The 21278-nt window shown below is 44.6% G+C and overlaps 2 protein-coding genes across 2 annotated transcripts in view; one reads left to right on the top strand and one right to left on the bottom strand.

Moving 5' to 3' along the window:
- The window catches only part of slc5a10 (solute carrier family 5 member 10), a 186176-nt gene extending 179986 nt beyond the window's left edge, over positions 1-6190 (top strand). The window contains exons 12-15 of the mRNA XM_063059316.1: positions 269-437; positions 2780-2995; positions 3286-3391; positions 5288-6190. Coding sequence (XP_062915386.1) covers positions 269-437; positions 2780-2995; positions 3286-3391; positions 5288-5481 — 685 coding nt within the window. The 3' untranslated portion in view covers positions 5482-6190. The remainder of the gene's footprint in view (positions 1-268; positions 438-2779; positions 2996-3285; positions 3392-5287) is intronic.
- A 9331-nt stretch (positions 6191-15521) lies between these two features.
- Positions 15522-21278, bottom strand: part of LOC134351404 (GRB2-related adapter protein-like) — a 72923-nt gene continuing 67166 nt past the window's right edge. The window contains exons 4-5 of the mRNA XM_063057504.1: positions 17205-17373; positions 15522-16190 (exon numbers count right to left, since the gene is read on the bottom strand). Of these exons, the coding sequence (XP_062913574.1) occupies positions 16005-16190; positions 17205-17373 (355 nt within the window). The 3' untranslated portion in view covers positions 15522-16004. The remainder of the gene's footprint in view (positions 16191-17204; positions 17374-21278) is intronic.

Here is a 21278-nt window from a genome sequence, read left to right as displayed (position 1 = left end):
ATTCAGTTTTGTATCACCTCTGCAAGTATCTCGTAGCTTGATGGTTATATGAACGTACAAGTACCATACAGAGAGCTGCGGAATTGAACCCGGGTTACAGGCGCTGTAAGAGCATTACAATAACTTTTACATTACTGTACCAACCTAGAGACAAAGTGGTAAGGTAAACTTACACTCGCCTCTATCTTAAAGAAAACTGATTTGAATGTCGAATCTGCCCTGAACTCTTTAGGTAAGTTCTCACCTCTGTTTTGTTCTTTCCCTCTAGGATTGTGACTGTGATATTGATTGCGGTCAGCCTGATCTGGATCCCCATACTACAGAGTGCCAATAGCGGCCAGCTCTTTGTCTACATTCAATCAGTCACCAGCTACTTAGCTCCTCCGGTCACTGCTGTCTTTCTGCTTGCCGTATTTTGGAAAAGAACAAATGAGCCCGTAAGTAATTTGAGCCTATGACACCAACTGTCAACACCCTCAGATCTAAAATTCTCACCCTGTCCGCTCTGCTTTCTCCTTTTTCAAGGTGCTCTCTAGAAGTAAGTTCTTTGGCATATAAATGATGATTTTTTAAAAAATCTGCAGGTGCCAAAATTACAAAATAAAACAGAAAATGGTGGAAAATCTCAGCACGTCAGGCAGCTTCTGTGGAGAGAACACTTAATGTCTCAGATCGAAAAATTTAAAACAAAACTTACTTTTCTCTTTCCCAACTCTGACGAAGGTTCTTCAACCTGAAACATTAACTGCTTCTCTTTCCACAGATGCTGCCTGATATGCTGAAAATTTCCAGCAGTTTATGTTCTTTTATTTCTCTAACACCTCATTACCCACCTCAACACTAAATGATTCCACAACCTATGGACTCACTTCTATTGACTCTACAACTCATATTCTCAGTATTATTTATTTACTTGTTGATTTTTTTTTGTATTTGCACAGTTTGCCTTCTTTTGCACATTGGTTGTTTGTTAGTTTTTGTGTATAGTTTTTCATTGCTTCTGTTGTATAGAGAGAAACAGGCCCTTCAGCCCATCTAGTCTGTGCGGAACCATTTTGAACTGCCTACTCCCGTTAACCCACACTGGGACCAAATTTCTCTTAAACATTAAAATTGAGCTTGCATGCACCACTTGTGCTGGCAGCTCATTCCACATTCTCACGACCTTCTGAGTGAAGAAGTTTTCGCTCAAGTTCCCCTTAAACTTTTCACCTTTCACCCTTAACCCATGACCTCTAGTTGTTGTTCCACCAAATATCTTTGCTCTACTGTGAAAGCCTGCAAGAAAATGAATATCAAGGTAGTATATGATGCCGTATAGTATACTTTGACAATAAATTTACTTTAAACTTTGATCTTTGAAATATTTTAGCCATGTACTCTAATGGTTCCTCATGTCTGTGAAGTACCTTTGGTGCGGGACTGCTGATGTGGAGTGGTTAGCCTGATATGAATCCAATATCGTTGCTTAGTCACCGTGAAGTGGAAGCAAATATCCTTAGCAGCATCTTTTCTTTCTTTTATCCCCCTCAGCTCATCAACTTGATAATCCAAGCACAGAGGGAGACAATTTCAACCTTTGTTGTCACTGTCAGTGAGTTAGTATCCCAGCCCAGACTGTGTAACCCAGGCTGGCACTCTACTCCTGGGCTGTCAAAGTTCAAAGTTCAAAGTAAACTTATTATCAAAGTACGTACATGTCAACATATAACTACCCCGAGATGCATTTTCTTGCAGGCATTCACAGTATGACATAGAAATACAATAGAATCAATGAAAATAACCATTGTGCAAAAGAAGTGATTTTAGCCCAATCAATCCATGGAGACACAAAAGATTCCTTGAGATTGTTCCAAAGAATAGTAGGGAAGTTCTGGGCATATTTAATCCTAGACAGAAAATCATTTAAAAATGTTATCTGACCATTATCTTATTGGATTTTCTGCAGCTGGATTACATAGTTAAATCTGTGGAGTATAATTGAATTCCTTACTCGGACTCTGAGGGTAGAGTCACAACTGAGACCCAGCTAATGCTTTTCCTTCTGGCTTGTGTCTGAATGATTGAACTGATTCATTTTCCAAATATCATGTCAGTCGGGAAAACAGTTCATTACCCACCACAAGGTCCATTACCCATCCATTGACTGGCTGCATCACGGTCTCACACAGCAAACTTGAATTCTTAGAGTCTGCAGGGAGCAGTGACCTCGGCTCAATACGTCACTGTCACGTCCCTCCACCCCATGGGTCATATCTACATGAGTCACTGCCTCAAGCCGGCAACACCCCATCATCAAAGATCCACACCATCCAGACCATGCCAATTTCTCACAGGCATGAGGTATAGAAGCCTGAAGTCCCACACCACCAGGTTCAGGAACAGTTTACCATTCCGTTCTTGAAACAACCTGCACAACCCGAAGCGTCTTGACCCGAAGCGTCGACTGTACTTCTTCCTATAGATGCTGCCTGGCCTGCTGCGTTCCACCAGCATTTTGTGTGTGTTACTACAGTTTAATACGATGATGGCCACTTTGATCACTTTGCAGTTTTTTAAAAATGCTGATTTTGTTAAATGTGTTCTTTCCCGTAAAAAATAGCGACTATGTTTTTGTTGTGAATACTGCACCTTTGTGCCAGCAATGCTGCTGCAGGTTTTTCATTCCACCTGTGTGTTTACTGTGCGTATGACTATCAACTCGACTTTGACTTTGAGTTGATAGCTTTGCACCCAGAAGGCCAACATGACTCGATCAGTACTAGTTGCTTGTTTGCAGGGTGCGTTCTGGGGACTGATGATCGGATTGGCAGTCGGACTGGTGAGGATGATTATGGAATTTGCGTACCCTCCGCCGCGGTGTGGGGTGTACGATCCAAGACCTTCCATCCTAAAGAGGGTTCATTACCTCCACTTTGCGATCATACTGTGTGCCCTGACCGCTCTCATTGTCATGGCCACCAGCCTGCTGACAGAGCCTCCCAATGAAGCCCAGGTATGTTCCAGCTGCTGCTTTTTAGAAATGCACCTCTCTCCTTAATGGCATAGGTGGGCGAGGAAGTAGGTGGAATGGGAAATATAGAGTGTTTTTATTCTCCCATTTCATCTATTAATCCTATATCTTCCCCATTATCTCACATCTCCACAGATGCCTCCTGACCTGCTGGGTGTTCCCGGGATTTTATGTCTTTTATTGGTGTTATGTTAACTTACTTGCATTCATTTGAAAGCTGAATCTTTCCAGATCATAAATAAGTGCTGTGACTAAATATTTTTGATCCTCAGAAGACAGGCATTACTTGGTGGGCAATTTCACGAGAGAGGAGGCAGCCCGACATCTCCCTGGCAAAGACATCTCCTGAGAGACGGGCATGGGAAAGTAGAACAGAGGGTAGGCTGATTTTAACCTTTCATTATTTTACAGATTGAAGGAACTTCCTCATTCTATGAGATATTTGTCCCCTCCTACCTTCACACTCCTTTCCCGATGATAACGACCGGGTAGTGCCACCGATAACGATGACCCTGGTTGTCCATGATACTCATGGAGCAGCAGCCTGCTTCCGAGCTCAAAGGTCCTGTGCCAGAGGCATCATTATCTGAACAGGTTGGCACAGTGGCACAGTCAGTAGATCTGCTGAATCACATCTCCACAGACCGGGGTTCAATCCCGACCTCGGGCACTGTCCGTGTGGAATTGGGCTCATTCTCCCTATCGATTTCCGATCTCCTCCCGTACCACAGGGATGTGCGGGTTGGTGGGTTAATTGGCCCCTGTAAGTGGTCGCTGGTGAGCAGGTGGGTGATAGAATTGGATGATAATTATTAATAATATTGTACTAGGATCAGGGAGAGCTGAGAACAAGACAGGGTCAGTCCCAACTTTATTGAATGGGGAGAGCGTGCTCAAGGGGCCAAATGGCTTCTATTTCTCTGCGTTATGCTTCACACTCAGGAACCTGTGGCACTTTCCAGCCAGTAGAGTACATTCCACAGTGTTGTAGCATAGAAATACAATGGCCATTTAAGCAATACCATTGGCAAAATAACAAAGGAGTGTTTGATGGCTGTGGGCCTCTACTCACTGGAGTTTAGAAGAATGAAGGGGGATCTCACGAAAACCTATCAAATATTGAAAGTCCTAGAGAGAGCAGATGTGGAGAGGATGTCTTCTATACTGGGGGAGTCTAGGGCCAAAGGACACTGCCTCAGATTACAAGGATGCCCCTTTAGAACAGAGGAGGAATTTCTTTAGCCACAGGGTGGGTGAATCTGTGGAATTCATTGCCACAGATGGCTGTGGAGGCCAAGGTATTGGGTACATTTAAAGCAAAGATTGATCAGGAAGAAGACAGGTGAATGAGAATGAGAGAGGTAATAAATCAACCATGATTGAATGGCAGAGCAGACTCGATCGGTCAAACGACCCAATTGTGTCCTTAAGTCTCCTAGTCTCATGGTCTTATAATAGGTAGGTCATCCTGCTGATGCTCTTGAAGGAAAATTATCAACCAAGGCATCAGGTAGAACTCTCCCAGATGTTCCAGCCAAAGAATCTGCACCACCCACTTACACCCATGTGACTGAATTAACCTACTAACCATTATGTTTCTCGAGTCTGTGATGAAACTGGAGCACACGGAGGAATCACGTGGTCACAGGGAGAATGCACAGACAGCAGCAGAATTGACCCCAGATTGCTGTGCTTTAATAGCTATATACTACTTACTATGCCAACATCCCACCACAATAGCAATACCAGGTTTTATAAGGAGAGGTACGGGACGCTACAAGTGCTTACATTTTATAAGCACTTTCAGTTCCACGTCTGATGATTACTTTTTACCCCTGTTGAATATTCGTTACCGCCACAGTGCGCGCTGGCAACGACTCAACCCAGGTGCGGATGAATGGCCGACTCCCATGTAGAACAAGAGAAACAAGAGGCTTTACATAGGAATACCAACCGAGCATCAGCGGCACGGCTGAGCGACGCCGTGAGACAAATCATTCTCGAAACAAGCACCCTGCGATCTGCGCAAATTGAGAGTTAAAATGAAATAGAACACGGAAAACTCGTGCCAGTCACAATTAACTTGATAAGACAAAACAGAAAGCACAAAGGCTTAACAATTCTAGTTAGGAAAACGATTGTGAACCTAGAAACCTAGAAACCCAATGCTCTATGGCTCACTACAGAGGCCTGCAGGCCTCATGACAGTTGTTGGTAATATTTATGTTTCCCGTTTCATTTGCTAACAATGTTATTCTGTTCTTTGCATCTTAGGCACAGAAGAGACAATAGCACAGAAGTGGTCATGGACTAAGCTCTTCTGCAATACTAAGGCAAGCAGAGATGGCCTGTCCATACAGTACAACCTCACAGATGTCCATGAGAACCCATTTTGGTCAAGAGTCTGCTGTATAAATGCAGTCATTCTGGTTTCTGTGAACATTTTTCTGTATGCATACTTCGCTTGAGCAAGCAATGTCACATCTAAAAGACGTCTGAATGTGTTTCCTATGTAGTCAGCGGAAGCTGTAGATCAAATTGGTTTCTACAGGGTTCTCCATTCTGAGATAGTTGTGTGAGAGATGTATTAGTTTCGATTAAGCTCTGATTGCTGTCATTTTCTCCAGCCCTACAATATCCCCAAACTCTGTGTCCTCCTCTAATTCTGTCTTCTCCCACTCCTCTGCTCGAAGGGGAGAGTGGCACTTGATTGGGTTGTGGGAGGAGGAGAAAAGGAACGTGGTCCCAGAGGGCTGACAGGGCAACAGACTCCTTCCTAAACTTCTCTATCTTTCCTCCTGGTGTAAGATGGTCCATTAAACCTGCCTCTCTAACCTGTTCTTTGGTCGTGTCCCCATGCTTCTGATTTAAATTGTTTTTGATGATACATTTTTGGCGTGTTTACAATAAAAGTTACCACACAAGTTGTTGTTCTATATACTGAATGTGCTTTCAGTCTCAGAATTGCTTATTCCCCCACACTACTCCTACCTAAGTGGAAAAGACTGACAGCATACAGTATTGTGCAAAAGCCTTAGGCAATGTATATATAACTAGGGTGTCTAAAGTTTTTGCAAAGTACTCTAGTAATTTTATGCATTGCCTTGTACTGCTGCCACAAGTAAAAACAACTTTCATGACGTATGTGAGTGATGATAAACCTGAATCTGACATGGGTGTCTATCGTGGACTGAGAGTGGGAAGGGGCTGGAAAAGGGGAAGGGAGAAGAGAAGGAGTAGGAAGCACCAAAGAGACATTCTGTGATGATCAATAAATCAATTGTTCGGAATCAAACGACTTTACCTGGTGACTCAGGGCTGGGTGCATCTTCACTTCCGCCACCTCCTGCCCTCTCACTCCTTCTCTGCCACCTGTCCTATAACCCTCCCACAGCACTCTACCCTCGCCATTCCCAACACCCTTTGCCCCTGCCAGATTTACAAGCTCGCTCTCTGCTCTACATTGACAAATATAGTACTGTTCAAAAGTTTTAGGCACCCTAGCTATACAGCACTGTGCAAAAGTCTTAGGCACATATACTGTGCCTAAAAAAAGTATTCACCGCCCCCCCGGAAGTTTTCATGTTTTATTGTTTTACAATGTTGAATCACAGTGGATTTAATCTGGCTTTTATAAACACTTATCAACAGAAAAATACACTTTTGTATCAAAGTGAAAACAAATCTCCACGAAGTGATCTAAATTAATTACAAATTTAAAACACAAAATAATTAATTGCATAAGCATTCACCCCCTTCAAGTCTATTACATCTGGTGCTCCCAGTGCGGTCTCCTCTACATCGGTGAAACCCAACGCAGATTGGGGGACCGCTTCGTCGAGCACCTCCACTCTGTCCACTACAAGAGACAGGATCTCCTGGTAGCCACCCACTTCAACTCTGCTTCCCATTCCCATTCAGATATGTCCGTACATGGCCTCCTCTACTACCATGATGAGGCTAAACTCAGGATGGAGGAGCAACACCTCATATACTGTCTAGGTAGTCTCCAGCCCCTTGGTATGAACATAGAATTCTCCAACTTCCGGTAATTCCCTCCCCCTCCCTTCCTCTATCCCTATTTCACTCTACCCCCTCCCCCAGCTGCCTAATGGTTTCGCCTCCTTCTTCTACTACCCATCGTTTTCAGGGCTATGACGTCAATGCTTCCCCTCCCTCACCCCTTTGTCTTTCAAATTACTGGTCTATCAACTGACGCTACAAGCATTCTTCAAATCCTTCCCCATCTTTCATTCTTCAGTCCTGACGAAGGGTTCCGGCCCGAAACGTTGACTCATCATTTCTGACTGATGCTGCCCGAGCTGCTGAGTTCATCCAGCGTACTGAAAGTGTTGCTTTCATCCCCTTCAAGTCAGTATTTAGTAGATGCGCCTTAGCCGCAATTACAGCCTTGAGTCTGTGTGGATAGGTCTCCATCAGCTTTGCACATCTGGACACTGCAATTTTTCCCATTCTTCTTTACAAAACTGATCAAGCTCCGTCAGATTGTATGGGGATTGTGAGTGAACAGCCCTTTTCAAGTCCAGCCGCAAATTCTCAATTGGATTGATGTCTGGACGCTGACTTGGCCACTCCAGGACATTAACTTTGTTGTTTTTCAGCCATTCCTGTGTAGCTTTGGCTTTATGATTGGGATCATTGTCTTGCTGGAAAACAAATCTTCCTCCAAATTGCAATTCTCTTGCAGATTGCATCAGGTCTTCCTCCAGGATTTCCCTGTATTTTGCTGCATTCATTTTACCCATTATCTTCACAAGCCTTCCAGGGCCTGCTGCAGTGAAGCATTCCCACAGCATGATGCAAGCACCACCATGCTTCATGATAGGGATAGTGTGTTTTTGATGATGAGCAGTCTTTGGTTTACGCCAATCATCATTTAGTCTGATGGCCAAAAAGCTCAATTTTTGGTTTCATCAAACCATAGAACCTTCTTCCAGCTGATTTCAGAGTCTCCCACATGCCTCCTGGCAAACTCTGGCTGAGATTTCATGTGAGTTTTTTTCAACAATGGCCTTCTCTTTGACACTCTCCCATAAAGCTGTGACTGGTGAAGCACCTGGGCAGCAGTTGTATGCGCGGTCTCTCCCAGCTCATCCACTGAAACTTGTAACTCCTCCAGAGTTGTCATAGGTCTTTTGGTGGCCTCCTTCACCAGTCCCCTTCTTGCACGATCATTCAGTTGTTGAGCATGGCCTGCTTTAGGCAGATTTACAGCTGTGCCATATTCTTCCCTGTTCTTTATGATTGACTTAACTGTACTCCAAAGCATTGTCAGTGACTTCTTGTATCCATCTCCTGACTTGTGCTTTTCAATAACCTTTTCACGGATTTGCTGGGAATGTTCTTTTGTCTTCATGGTGTCATTTTTGCCAGGAGACTCACCAGCAGCTGGACCTTTCAGATATAGGTGTATTTTTGGTACAATCAATTGAAACACCTTGAATACACATGTCTTCAAAAACAGATCTCCATTTAACTGATTATGTGACTTCTGAAACCAATTGGCAGTACCAGTGATGATTTGGTGTGTATTAAAGGTGGGGGGGGGTGGGGTGTTGAATACTTATGCAGTCAATTATGTTGTGCTTTATATTTGTAATTAATTTAGATTATTTTGTAGCGATCTATTTTCACTTTGACATGAAAGTCTTTTTCTGTTGGACAGTGTCAAAAAAGTCAAATTAAATCCACTGTGATTCAATGTTGTAAAACAATAAAACATGCAAACTTCTAAGGGGGGGGATACTTTTAATAGACACTGTATATACCTCAGGTGTCTAAGACTTATGCACAATACTGTATTTGTCAAAGTGGAAAAATGGATGTTGGGAATGGTGAGGGTGGATTACAGCGGGAGGGTTGTGGGACTGGGTGGCAGAGGAGTGCCGGGGTGGAGGTTGTCATGGCTGCAGACACACTGAGCACACTGAGACACCAGGAAAGGTCATTTGATTGGAAACAATTAGTTTTTTGACCATTATAGAATGTTTCTCTGGTGGTTTCCACTCCCTCCCCTTTTCCCAACCATGGTTTCCCTCTCCCTGTCCCTTTCCCACTCTCAGTCCACAGTGGAAACCCATATCAGGATCAAGTTACTCATCACTCAGATATGTCATGACTTTTTTTTTGATGCAGCAATAACGTGCGGTGCATAAAATTACTACAGTACTGTGCAAAATTCTTAGGCATCCTCGCTATGCCTATGTGCACAGTACTGTAACTCAGAAAAAGTCGAGAACAGCAAACGAAACAGCATCTGTGGAGAAAGGATGCAGATTCCAGCTTATTTAGGATTTCCTATTTTTGCAGCTTTGTTCATACTGTTGTAGTTTGACACTGGCAATGATTAAAATCAGCTTTTGATCAACAAATCAAGGTCTATGGTGATGTTAATGTCAATATTAACTGATTAGTTGTCAAATCTTTAACTACTTAACAGGGTGATTTGCAGATACTTGCAGGCCAGTTGTTGGTTGGCACTGGGCTATTTTACAGGTATGAGACAGGCTGATAACTGATAGAGCACACTCTGTGACTGACTGAAATGTTGACAAAGGCATATAAAGAGATTTTTTCCCAGCCCTGATCTGATACAAACAGAAATTCCCAGCATGCCTTGACATGCCACTTTCCCTTGTTCCTCTCCTTACTTTCCCTTCCCAGCTCCCTTTCCTACCATTCTTTCCTCTTCCCCACACTTCTATCTACAATCTCCCCCTCCTCCCCTCTCCCATCTTGCCTACTGCTTGTCTTCTATTATCACTATATATCTACATCGTATTATATCTATCATCTACTCATCAATGCCTTCCACCTAATCATATCCCCTCTCCACCTCAGATTGGAGTCTGCAAGTCTAAGTCCAAGTCAAGTTTATAGTCAGTAAACTAAATACATGTATACTGCCAAACAAGACAACGTTTCTCCAGACCAAAGTGTAAAGAACAGTAGTTCACATTACACACATATAACAAACAATAACTCAGGAAAGTAAGAATAAAATCCACAAATGAATTATGCATAGATAAAGTAAAGTGCAAAAAAAAATTGCAGGGTACAGTACAAATTATCCGGTGACACTACGAATACAATGACACAGGGAGTTCAGAAGCCTAATGGCCTGAGGGAGTTTCCCATTCTGACTGTTCCTGTCTTTATGCATCAGAGTCTTCTGCCTGATGGTAGAAAGTCAAAGAGGATGCTGGATGGATAGGTGCGATTCTAAGGACCCTGCGTATCCAGCACTCCTGATAAATGTCCCCGATGGATGGTAGAGAGACCCACATGATCCTCTCAGCCATTCTCATTCTCCCTTTGCATGGAGGTCCGGTCGGATGCTCGGCTGCTCCCAGACCAGATGGGATGCAGCTTGTCAGGACAGTCCCAATGGTGCTCCTGTAAAATCCCGTTAAGATGGGGAGTGGGGGGACAGCCTTGCTTGCATCCATCTCCTCGGGAAGTGGATGTGCTTCTGTACCATCTTATTCGGGGAGATGATATTGAGGGACCAGGTGAGGTCATCGGTGATGTGAACTTGTGAACTCCCAGGAACTTGGTGCACTTAACCCTCTCTATAAAGGAGCCATGTATGCGCAGAGGGGATGGTTCATCTGTACCTTCCTAAAGTCAACAATCATTTCCTTGACCTTCTCCAGGTTCAGACTTAGGTTGTTGTTCTCACACCAGTCGCTCCACTTCCTCTCTGTACTCAGATTCAGTTGTGAAGAAGGCGAATGCAATGTTGGCATTCATTTCCAGAGGTATAGAATAAAGAGAAGGGATGTGGTGTTGAGGCTCTATAATGCACTTGTGAGATCATGCGTGGAGTATTGTGTGCGGTTTTGAGCTCCTTATTTTAGAAAGCATATAGTGACATTGGAAAGGCTTCAGAGAAGATTCACGAGAATGATTCCAGGAATGAAAGGGTTACTGTAGGAGAATGTCTGGCAGCTCTTGGGCTGTATTCCCTGGAGTTCAGGAGAATGAGGGGGGATCTCATAGAAACATTCTGAATATTAAAAGGCCTGAACAGATTAGATATGGCAAAGTTATTTCCCATGGTAGGGGAGTTGAGGACAAGAGGGCATGACTTCAGGATTGAAGGATGTCCTTTTAGAACTGAGATGCAGAGAAATTACTTTAGTCAGAGGGTGGTAAATCTGTGGAATTTGTTGCCACGAGCGGCTGTGAAGGCCAAGTCACTGGGTGTATTTAAGGCAGAGATAGATAGGTTCTTGATTAGCCAGGGCATCAAAGGGTATGAGGAGAAAGAAGGGGGGTGGGGATGACTGGAAGAATTGGATCAGCTCACGATTGAATGGTGGAGCAGGCTTGATGGGTCGAATGGCCTACTTCTGCTCCTATATCTTATGGTCATCATGGTTGTTGATGATGAAGTCGATGTTCATGCCATCAGGTTGGAGGTTACCCAGACGGAAACATCGACTTTTCTAACTTCCACTAATGCCCCACCTCCCCCTCGTACCCCATCTGTTACTTATTTTTATACACACATTCTTTCTCTCACTCTCCTTTTTCTCCTTCTGTCCCTCTGAATATACCCCTTGCCCATCCTCTGGGTCCCCCCCCCCACCTGTCTTTCTTCCCGGACCTCCTGTCCCATGATCCTCTCGTATCCCTTTTGCCTATCACCTGTCCAGCTCTTGGCTCCATCCCTCCCCCTCCTGTCTTCTCCTATCATTTTGAATCTCCCCCTCCCCCTCCAACTTTCAAATCCCTTACTCACTCTTCCTTCAGTTAGTCCTGACGAAGGGTCTCGGCCTGAAACGTCGACTGTACCTCTTCCTAGAGATGCTGCCTGGCCTGCTGAGTTCAACAGCAACTTTGATGTGTGTTGCTTGAATTTCCAGCATCTGCAGAATTCCTGTTGTTTGAGGACAGTTTCCACACCAGTTTCTGGGGTATGATGGTGTTCAATGCCAAACTGAAGTCGATAAACAGCAGCTGATTTTCCAAGTGGGACAGGACAAGGTGGAAGGCAGAGGGCATGGCATTATCAGTGGATTGATTCGAGCAATAAGTGCATGGAAAGCATCCAATGCAGCCGGGGAAAGGCTTTAATGCGCTCCATGACTAACTGCTCAAAGCACTTCATGATGGATATTAATGCCATTATGAGGTCTGTCTACAAGAAGTCACTTTAAAATCAATTCTAAAAGAAACAGGAGGCCGATGCAGAGCAGTTAGGATGATAAATAAATAATATTGAGAACAAGAGTTGTAGGGTACTTGAAAGACGAGGACCGCGATACTCTAACCCTGTTTTCTGCCCTGGAGCACGGGTAGGTGGGTGAGGGCAGTGATACGGGAAAGGGATTTTCAGGTTCTGTATTACCTCGCTGGCTGATATACTATTGCTTATCTGATCAGCACATTCCTAACTAACAGAATGATGTAAAGATGTCCCGTAACAATTGTTAAAAGCTGCACAGATTTATTTCCAAATGGTGTGCTTTGCTGGAAGTTAACCTTCTGATCTGGTGGTTTTAGATTTTTAGTCACCCGACACCCTCCAAACTCTGCATTCAGTCTGAAGGCACTGCTGTCTCAACATCAAGCTCTGGGCTGGCTTGTGATAGGCATCGTTCCTGTCCATTCCTAAAGGGAAATGACTGGATAGTTATAGTCGCAGTACTGAAACAGTCTTATCGACCTACATCTGGACCACAGCAATCCATGCCCCTCCCATCCACGTCTCTTAAATGCTGAACTCAAACCCACAGCCACCACTTCCGCTGGCAGCTCGTTCCACGCTCTCACTGCCCCGAGTGGAGAAGTTCCCCCTCATGTCGCTGTTAAGCATTGCACCTTACACTCTTAAGCCATGACATCTAGTTCCAGTCTCATTCAACCTCAGTGGAAAAAAGCCTGCCTGCATTAACCCTACCTATACCCCTCATAATTTTGTATACCTCTATCAAATCTCCCCTCATTCTCCCATACTCCAGGGTATAAAGTCATAATCTATTGATCCTTTTCCAATAACTCAGGACCTCACGTCTTGGCAACGTCCTTGCAAATTTTCTCTGTATGCTTATGAATATCTTTCCTGTAGTTAGGCAACCAGAATTACACATAACATCAACCTGACTTGAAAATGCATACACGAGGAAATCTGCAGATGCTGGAATTTCAGGCAACACACATCAAAGTTGCTGGTGAACGCAGCAGGCCAGGCAGCATCTCCAGGAAGAGGTACAGTCGACGTTTCGGGCCGAGACCCTTCGTCAGGACTAACTGAAAGAAGAGCTAGGAAGAGATTTGAAAGTGGGAGGGGGAGGGAGAGATCCAAAATGATAGGAGAAGACAGGAGGGGGAGGGATGGAGCCAAGAGCTGGACAGGTGATTGGCAAAAGGGATACGAGAGGATCATGGGACGGGAGGCCTAGGGAGAAAGAAAGGGGGAGGGGGGAGCTCAGAGAATGGGCAAGGGGTATAGTGAGAGGGACAAAGGGAGAGAGAGAGAGAGAGAGAGAGAGAGAGAGAGAGAGAGAAATAAATAGATAGATAGATAGATAGATAGATAGATAGATAGATAGATAGCTAGCTAGCTAGCTAGCTAGCAAGCTAGCAGATAGGGTACGAAGGGGAGGTGGGGCATTAATGGAAGTTTGTGAAGTCAATGTTCATGCCATCAGGTTGGAGGCTACCCAGATGGAATATAAGGTGTTGTTCCTCCAACCTGAGTGTGGCTTCATCTTTACAGTAGAGGAGGCCGTGAATAGACATATCAGAATGGGAATGCGACGTGGAATTAAAATGGATGTGGAAATGCATTGTCATTATTCCTTCCTAACTGTGGTATGGATGCAGCCACACCATGGGCATTGCAGTGGTTCAAGAAACCAGCTCACGAACACCTTCTCAAGGTTAACTAGGAATAGGAAACTGTATCATAAACACAAGGCATTCTGCAGACGCCAGAAATCCAGAGCAACACAAACAATACGCTGGACAAACTCAGCAGGTCAGGCAGCATCTATGCAGAAAAATAAACAGTCAATATTCCAGGCCATGACCTTTCAACCCCATTCTCTTGCCTTCTACCCATAACCTTTAATGCCCTTGCTAATCAAGAACTTCCGATTTAAATATACCCGTGACTTTGGCCTCCACAGCTGTCTGTGACAATAGATATAGGAGCAGAATTAGGCCATTCAACCCATCGACATAGCTTAAGCAATACACTGCTCGGACTTTAAACTAGATTCTTGAACTCTGTTCCTCCTACATCCACCTCTGTGTAAGATAATGGCGATCAGTAATCTCAGTTAGATATTTCCCATTGAAAGCTACCATAAGAGATAGGAGGAGAATTAGGCCATTTGGCCCACCGAGTCCGCTCCGTCATTCTATCATGAGTGATTTATTATCCTTCTCAACCCTAAAATCTTGCATTTTCCGCATGACATAGAAACATAGAAAACCTACAGCACAATACAGGCCCTTCGGCCCATAAAGTTGTGCCGAGCATGTCCCTACCTTAGAAATTACTAGGCTTACCCATAGCCCTCTATTTTTCTAAGCTCCATAACCTCTGGCTTCCTTACTAATCAAGAAACTATCAATCTCTGGTTAAATGCACCCAATGGCTTGGCCTCCTCAGCCTTCTGTGGTAATGAATTCCACAGATTCACCACCCTCCAGCTAACGAAATTCCTCCTCACCTCCGTTCTAAAGGAGTGTCCTTCTACTCTGAGGCCGTGCTCTCTGGTCCGACACTCCCACTACAGGAAACATCCTGTCCACATCCACTCTAATCTAAGCCTTTCAATATTTGAAAGGTTCTAATGAGACCTCCACCCTTTCATGCTTCTAAATTCCAGTGAGTACAGGCCCAGGGCTATTAAAAATTTCCTTCATATGTTAACCCTTTCATTTCTGGGATCACTCTCATGTACCTCCTCCTCTGCTCCAATGCCAGCGCATCCTTTCTTACGTAATGTGCCCAAAGCCATGTTTAATACTCCAAGTGTAGCCTAATCAACCCTTCACAAAGCCTCAGCATTGCATTATTACTTGATTATATTATATTTTTATTATATTTACTGTACCTTCTTATCTTAGGTTATCAAGACACACAAGCAACCTTAAGCTGCTTAATCCTTTTCAGGCACGAGGATTTACGAGATAAGGTAATATAATTTATTTCTCTTTATTTAGAGATACAGCACAGAACAAATCCTTCCAGCCCAATGAGTCACACCACCCAGCAACCCGCACTATGTGACGCTAGCCTAATCACAGGACAATTTACAATGACCAGTTAAACTACTAACTGGTATGTCTTTGGACTGTGGGAGGAAACCAGAGCACCTGGAGGAAACCCATGCAGTCACGGGGAGAACATATAAACTGCTTACAGACGCTGCCGGAATTAAAATCCAACCTTTGTTGCCCCGGGGTGTGCTGCTGTATGTATGTATCCCATATAAGAAAAAGGAAGAGACAAAAAAAATTTACATACTATACATTTTATTTATGAAGATGATCTTTTTTAAACTTTTCTGTTTGACAACATCCTCAAATGTTACATACACAGCAGAGATTTGCCATTGACACGTGAACTGAAATGCTGCAACAATTGGGGGTTGTTATTTCGTTGGACCTCTGGATAACTTCTCAGGATTTAATTTATATTCCACATCAATATGAGGCTCAGAGATCCAAGTGCAAAGCAAATAAAGTCATGCACAAAACTCTACACGGAAGGAAGGGACATAGAGTCTGTCTGACTACTTGTAATTTTTGTGCTTAAGTCAATGAGGAAGAAATTTGCATTTATATAATGTCCTTCATAATCTCAGGATATCCCAAAGCGCATTACAGCCAATGAAGTACGTTTGAAGTGTAGTCACTGATGCAGGGACCAGGCCTGACATAAAACAGAAGCGGTACGATGTAAGGCTTCTCCTTGATGTTCTTGATCAGATCCAGTTGCAGCTAGGCGTCACTGCATCATTGGCTGCACGTAGTTCCGTGGGAAGTAGCCAACGCGGCCGTGGCACCTTCCTTTCCACCAGTTGGCATCCATGGTGTCCAGCACTTCGATGACGTCGCCCCGGTAGAAGTTCAGCTCCGTATCATCTTGCGGAGAGAAGTCAAAGCAAGCCTGCACAAAAACGGGTTTATCCACCTGCCGCACAAGAATTTAGAACATCCTGAGCAAAATAGTGCACAGATCAGACATCAAATTAACCAATACAAGACAATCCTTCGTAAATATCAAATAGTACTTTAGAACATGAATATCGTGTGTTGTTTCACACATTCGTTCATCCGTCCACCCACCCATCCATTTACTCACTCATTCATTCACAGGATGTAGATATCACAGGCAATGTGAACATTCACAGTATTGTTCATCCCTCTTTGTCCCCGAACACTTAAGAATCATCAGGTCATACGGTATTAAATAGACACTTCGGACCATCTGGAGCACGCTGACCAAGATGCCCATCTAAGCTAGTCTCATTTGCTTGCATTTACCCTATACCCCTTTAAATTTTTTCCTATCCAAGTACCCGTCCAAGCATTTTTTACATGTCCAAGAGATTTAAAAAATTAGTTTTATTTGTCACACGTACATTTGAACCATACAGTGAAAAGCATTGTTTGCACCACTGACCAACACATTTCAAGATGTGCTGGGGACAGCCCGGAAGTACTGCCATGCTCTGGCACCAACATGACATGCCATAACTTACTAACCCTAATCTGTACACTTCCAGAATGAGGGAGGAAACAGGAGCTCCCAGAGGAAACCCACATGCTTGCAGAGAAAACATACAAACTCTTTACACACAGCGGCAGGAATTGAATCCTGACCCTACAGCTGGCGCTGTGAAGCGTTACGCTGACTGCTATGCTATTACACTACCCACACGTTATTAGTGTGTCTGGCTCAAGCATTTTGTCTGGCAGTACCTACCACGTTATGTACCTCTCTCTGGAGTGGAAAATATTCCCCTCAGCTTCCTATTCTATCTCAGCATTCTCACCTTAAACCTATGCTCTCTAGATCTTGATATCCTAACCTTAGGGAGAAAGGCTGAGGGAATTCACCCCATCACTGTCCCTCATTCATAGGCTGCTCACACACACACAAGAACACATACAATTTCTTCTACGACGTCTACAATCATTTTACCTCTTCGTCAGGCTTTGTATCTCTCAGGAAAATCTGTTGTTTCTTTGCAATTGTAGTTGTCCTATAGAAGTCCACGAGCTCATTGAGGGAGTGGAACTTCTCTTCCCACAAATAATATTTGCCCTCGTTATCACGAAGAACCTTAAAGTGCTGCACGTGTTTGCCATAACTGTGGAGAAATCAACAAGATGGTGAGTTTTACACTTTCAGTCCCTCGTGCCCTTGATTCCTTTCATCTACGAGAGGTTTCTGATCATATCCCTGAACATTCTCAGCAAGCGTATCTCTCATTTGGAGGAGAGAATTCTAAAAATGTGACACACATTTACTTCACATAGTGCTAAACGATCACCCTGTTAGAACACAATATAGCATTTGATTTCCTCCCCCCCCCCCACATCATTCCCATTTCTCTTTCTTACATTATCTCCTTATCTGTCCATCACCTTCCTCTGGTGCTCCAGCCCCTTCCCTTTCATCCACGGTCTTCCACCCTCTCCTATGAGATTCCCCCTTCTCCAGCCCTTTATCTCTTTCACCAATGGACTTCACAGCTCTCTAATTCACCCCTCCCCTCTCCCGGGTTCACCTATCACCTGCCACCTGTGACTTCTTCCTCCCCTGCCCCCCACCTTCTTCCTCTGACTTCTCATCTTCCTTTCCCGCCTGAAACAACAAATGTTTACTCTTTTCCATAGATGCTGTCTGACCTGCTGAGTTCCTCCAGCATTTTATGTGCACTGCTCTGGATTTTTGTAATTTAAAAAAAATCTTTTTCTGTTTTATTTTTGTGCTACACTGGATCCGGAGCAGCAAGTACACTTGTGTACAGGAAATGGCATAAACAAGATTGAGCAAGGTACACAAGGTGCTGGAGGAACGCAGCAGGCAGGCAGTATCTATGGAAAAGAGTACAATCGCCGTTTCGGGCTGGGACCCTTCATCAGGATTGGAAAGGCAGAGGAGAAGTCAGGGTAAGGAGGTGGGGAGAAGGAGGAAGTAGTACAGGGTGGTAGGTGATAGGTCAAAACCAGGAGGGGGTGAAGTAAAGAGCTAGGAAGTCAATTGGTGAAAGAAATAAAGGGCTGGGGAAAGTGGAATCTGATAGGAGAGGACAGAAGACCATGGAAGAAAGGGAAGGGGGAGGAGCACCAGAGGGAGGTGATGGGCAGGTAAGGAGACAAGGTGAGAAAGGGAAATGGGAATGGGGAATGGTGGGGGGGGGGTGCAATTATTGGAAGTACAAGAAATTGATGTCCGTGCCGTCAGTTTGGAGGCTACCGAGATGGAATATAAAACAATCTTGAATTTATATTGAGGCTTTATAAAGCACTAGTGAGGCCTCTCTACCTCAAAACTACCTGCCCCTCCACCTATCTTCATATTGTCCACGAACTTTGTCACAAAGCCATCAATTCTGCCATCCAAGTCAGGAAGAGTGTCATAGACTCAGCCAGATCCAACACAGGCACAACCCTCCCCACCAGGAAATCTTCGAGAGTCGGTGCCTCAAGAAGGTAGCATCCATCATTGAGGACCCTCACCATTCCGGAGCATGTCCTCTTCTCATTACTACCATCATGGAGGAGGAACAGGAGCCTGAAGACCCCCACGGATTGATTCAGGATTGGCTTCTCCCTCTCCATCATTTTGAATGGACTATGATCTCCATAACACTACCTCACTACACTTATTTTCTTTTGCACAATTGATTTATTTTCTAATTTACAGTAATGTTTAGGCCTGCATTGTACTGCTGCTACAAAGCAACACATTTCATGATATATCCATCAGTGATAATAAAGCTAATTCCAATTCTGGTCATCGTAACATCTTCACAACCACTATTTCTGAGCAACACACACAAAATGCTGGAGGAACTCAACAGGCCAGGCAGTACCTATGGAAAAGAGTAAAGAGCCGACGTTTTGGGCCAAGACCCTTCATCAGGACAGGTCCTGATGGAGGGTCTTAGCCTGAAACATTGATCCTTTATTCTTTTCCATAGATACTTCCTGACCTGCTGAGTTGCTCCAGCGTTTTGTGTGTGTTGCACTGGATTTCCAGCATCTGCAGATTTCCTAGAGTTTGTGTACCACTATTTCTGAGTCTATTTGATACTATAAGGCTACAAAGATCAGAACAATACTTTGACATACTAGCCTGGAGAATGGATCTCGTTGTACATGTTATCATCTTCATCATCATGCGCCATTTCGCGTGACATGGGCCACCATGGTCTTTGACCATGATTGTTCTTGGCAAATATTTGTACAGAAGTGGTTTGCCATTGTTTTCTTCTAGGCAGTGTCTTTACAAGAGGGGTGACCCCAGCCATTATCAATACTCTTCAGAGATTGTCAGTGGTGGCACAACCAGAACTTGTGATATGCACCAGCTGCTCATACATCCATCCAGCACTGCTTCCATGGTTTTACATGACCTTGATCGGTGGGGAGCTAAACAGATGCTACACCTAGCCCAAGGGTGAGCGAGTGGAGGGAAAGAGTGCCTTACACCAACTTTGGGAGAGACGTATCATCACCCCTCCGCACAGGCACAATTATTACTCATGCCCAAGTAAATTATTCATAAAAGTGGTTTTATTTGGAATAAATCACACCAGCATGCTCTTTGGAAAGAAATCCTGCCAACTGGGTTATTGGCCAGGGCTTTTCTGTCCATGATTTATCTTCAAAGGGCTGACGATTTGTTGGCTTTAGCCAGCAGCTAATCTTGTATTTCCTTTTGACATTCAGCCCATCAAATCAATAGCAGCTCTGAGAGTATTCCCATCAACCTCACTCCACTCATCATTTCTCAGTAATCCACTCCCTTTTACTTGCCAGTCAGCATTTAACATCTACCTACCCTACGGTGCAGTTCACAGCCACCACGCACACCGGCATAGCCAGCCAGTGACGTAGCAGCATCAGCACTGGACTTCGAGACCAGTGGACCCAGGTTCGAATCCAGCCCACTCCTTACACGTTGAGCGTCAAACTAGCAACTCAGTCTCGTTAAAAAATGCTCAAACAAATGGTAAGGAAACAGTTGCAGCAGTATGTACTATCTACAAGATGTACTGCAACAACACACCAAAGTTCCCAAGGCAGCAGCTTCCAGACCCACGACCACCACCATCTAGAAGGACGAGAGTAGCTGATACCTGGGAACACCAAAATGTTCTGCAGATGCTGGGGTCAAAGCAACACTCACAACACGCTGGAGGAACTCAGCAGGTCGGGCAGCATCCGTGGAAACGATGAGTCGACGTTTCGGGCCAGAACCCTTCGTCACGATTGAAGAGGGAAGGGGCAGAGGGCCTATAAGAAGGTGGGGGGATGGTGGGAATGAGAAGGCTGGTAGGTTCCAGGTGAAAAACCAGTAAGGGGAAAGATAAAGGAGTGGTGGAGGGGAAGCAGGGAGGTGATAGGCAGGAAAGGTGAAGAAGGAATAGGGGAAAACAAAATGGGTGGTAAAAGGAGGCGGAACCATGAGGGAGGTGATAGGCAGCTAAGGGGAGGAAATTACCAGAAGTTCTCCAACTTCCGGTAATTCCCTCCCTCTCCCTTCCTCTATCCCTATTTCACTCTGCCCCCTCCCCCAGCTGCCTATCACCTCCCTCATGGTTCCACCTCCTTCTACTACCCATTGTGTTTTCCCCTATTCTTTCTTCACCTTGCCTGCCTATCACCTCCCTGCCTCCCTCCCCCCCACCCCTTTATATTTCCCCTTACTGGTTTTTCACCTGGAACCTACCAGTCTTCTCCTTCCCACCCTCCCCCCACCTTCTTTATAGGGCCTCTGCCCCGTCTCTCTACAGTCCTGACGAAGGGTTCCAGCCCAAAACGTCGACCGATCTTTTCCACGGATGCTGCCCGACCTGCTGAGCTCCTCCAGCGATTTGCGAGTGTTACCTGGGAACACCACCACTTGGAAATCCTCCTCCGAGTCACTCACCAGCCCGACTTGGAAACATAACGCCATTCCTTCATTGTCGCCGGGTCAAAATCATGGCATCCCTTCCCTAACAGCACTGTGGGTGTATCTACACCTCAGGGACTGCTGCAT

The sequence above is a fragment of the Mobula hypostoma genome, chromosome 9 (genome assembly GCF_963921235.1).
Source record: "Mobula hypostoma chromosome 9, sMobHyp1.1, whole genome shotgun sequence".
Taxonomy (NCBI): Eukaryota; Metazoa; Chordata; class Chondrichthyes; order Myliobatiformes; family Myliobatidae; genus Mobula; species Mobula hypostoma.
Note: the sequence above shows the minus strand (reverse complement) of the source record. Positions and strands in the feature narration are given on the sequence as shown.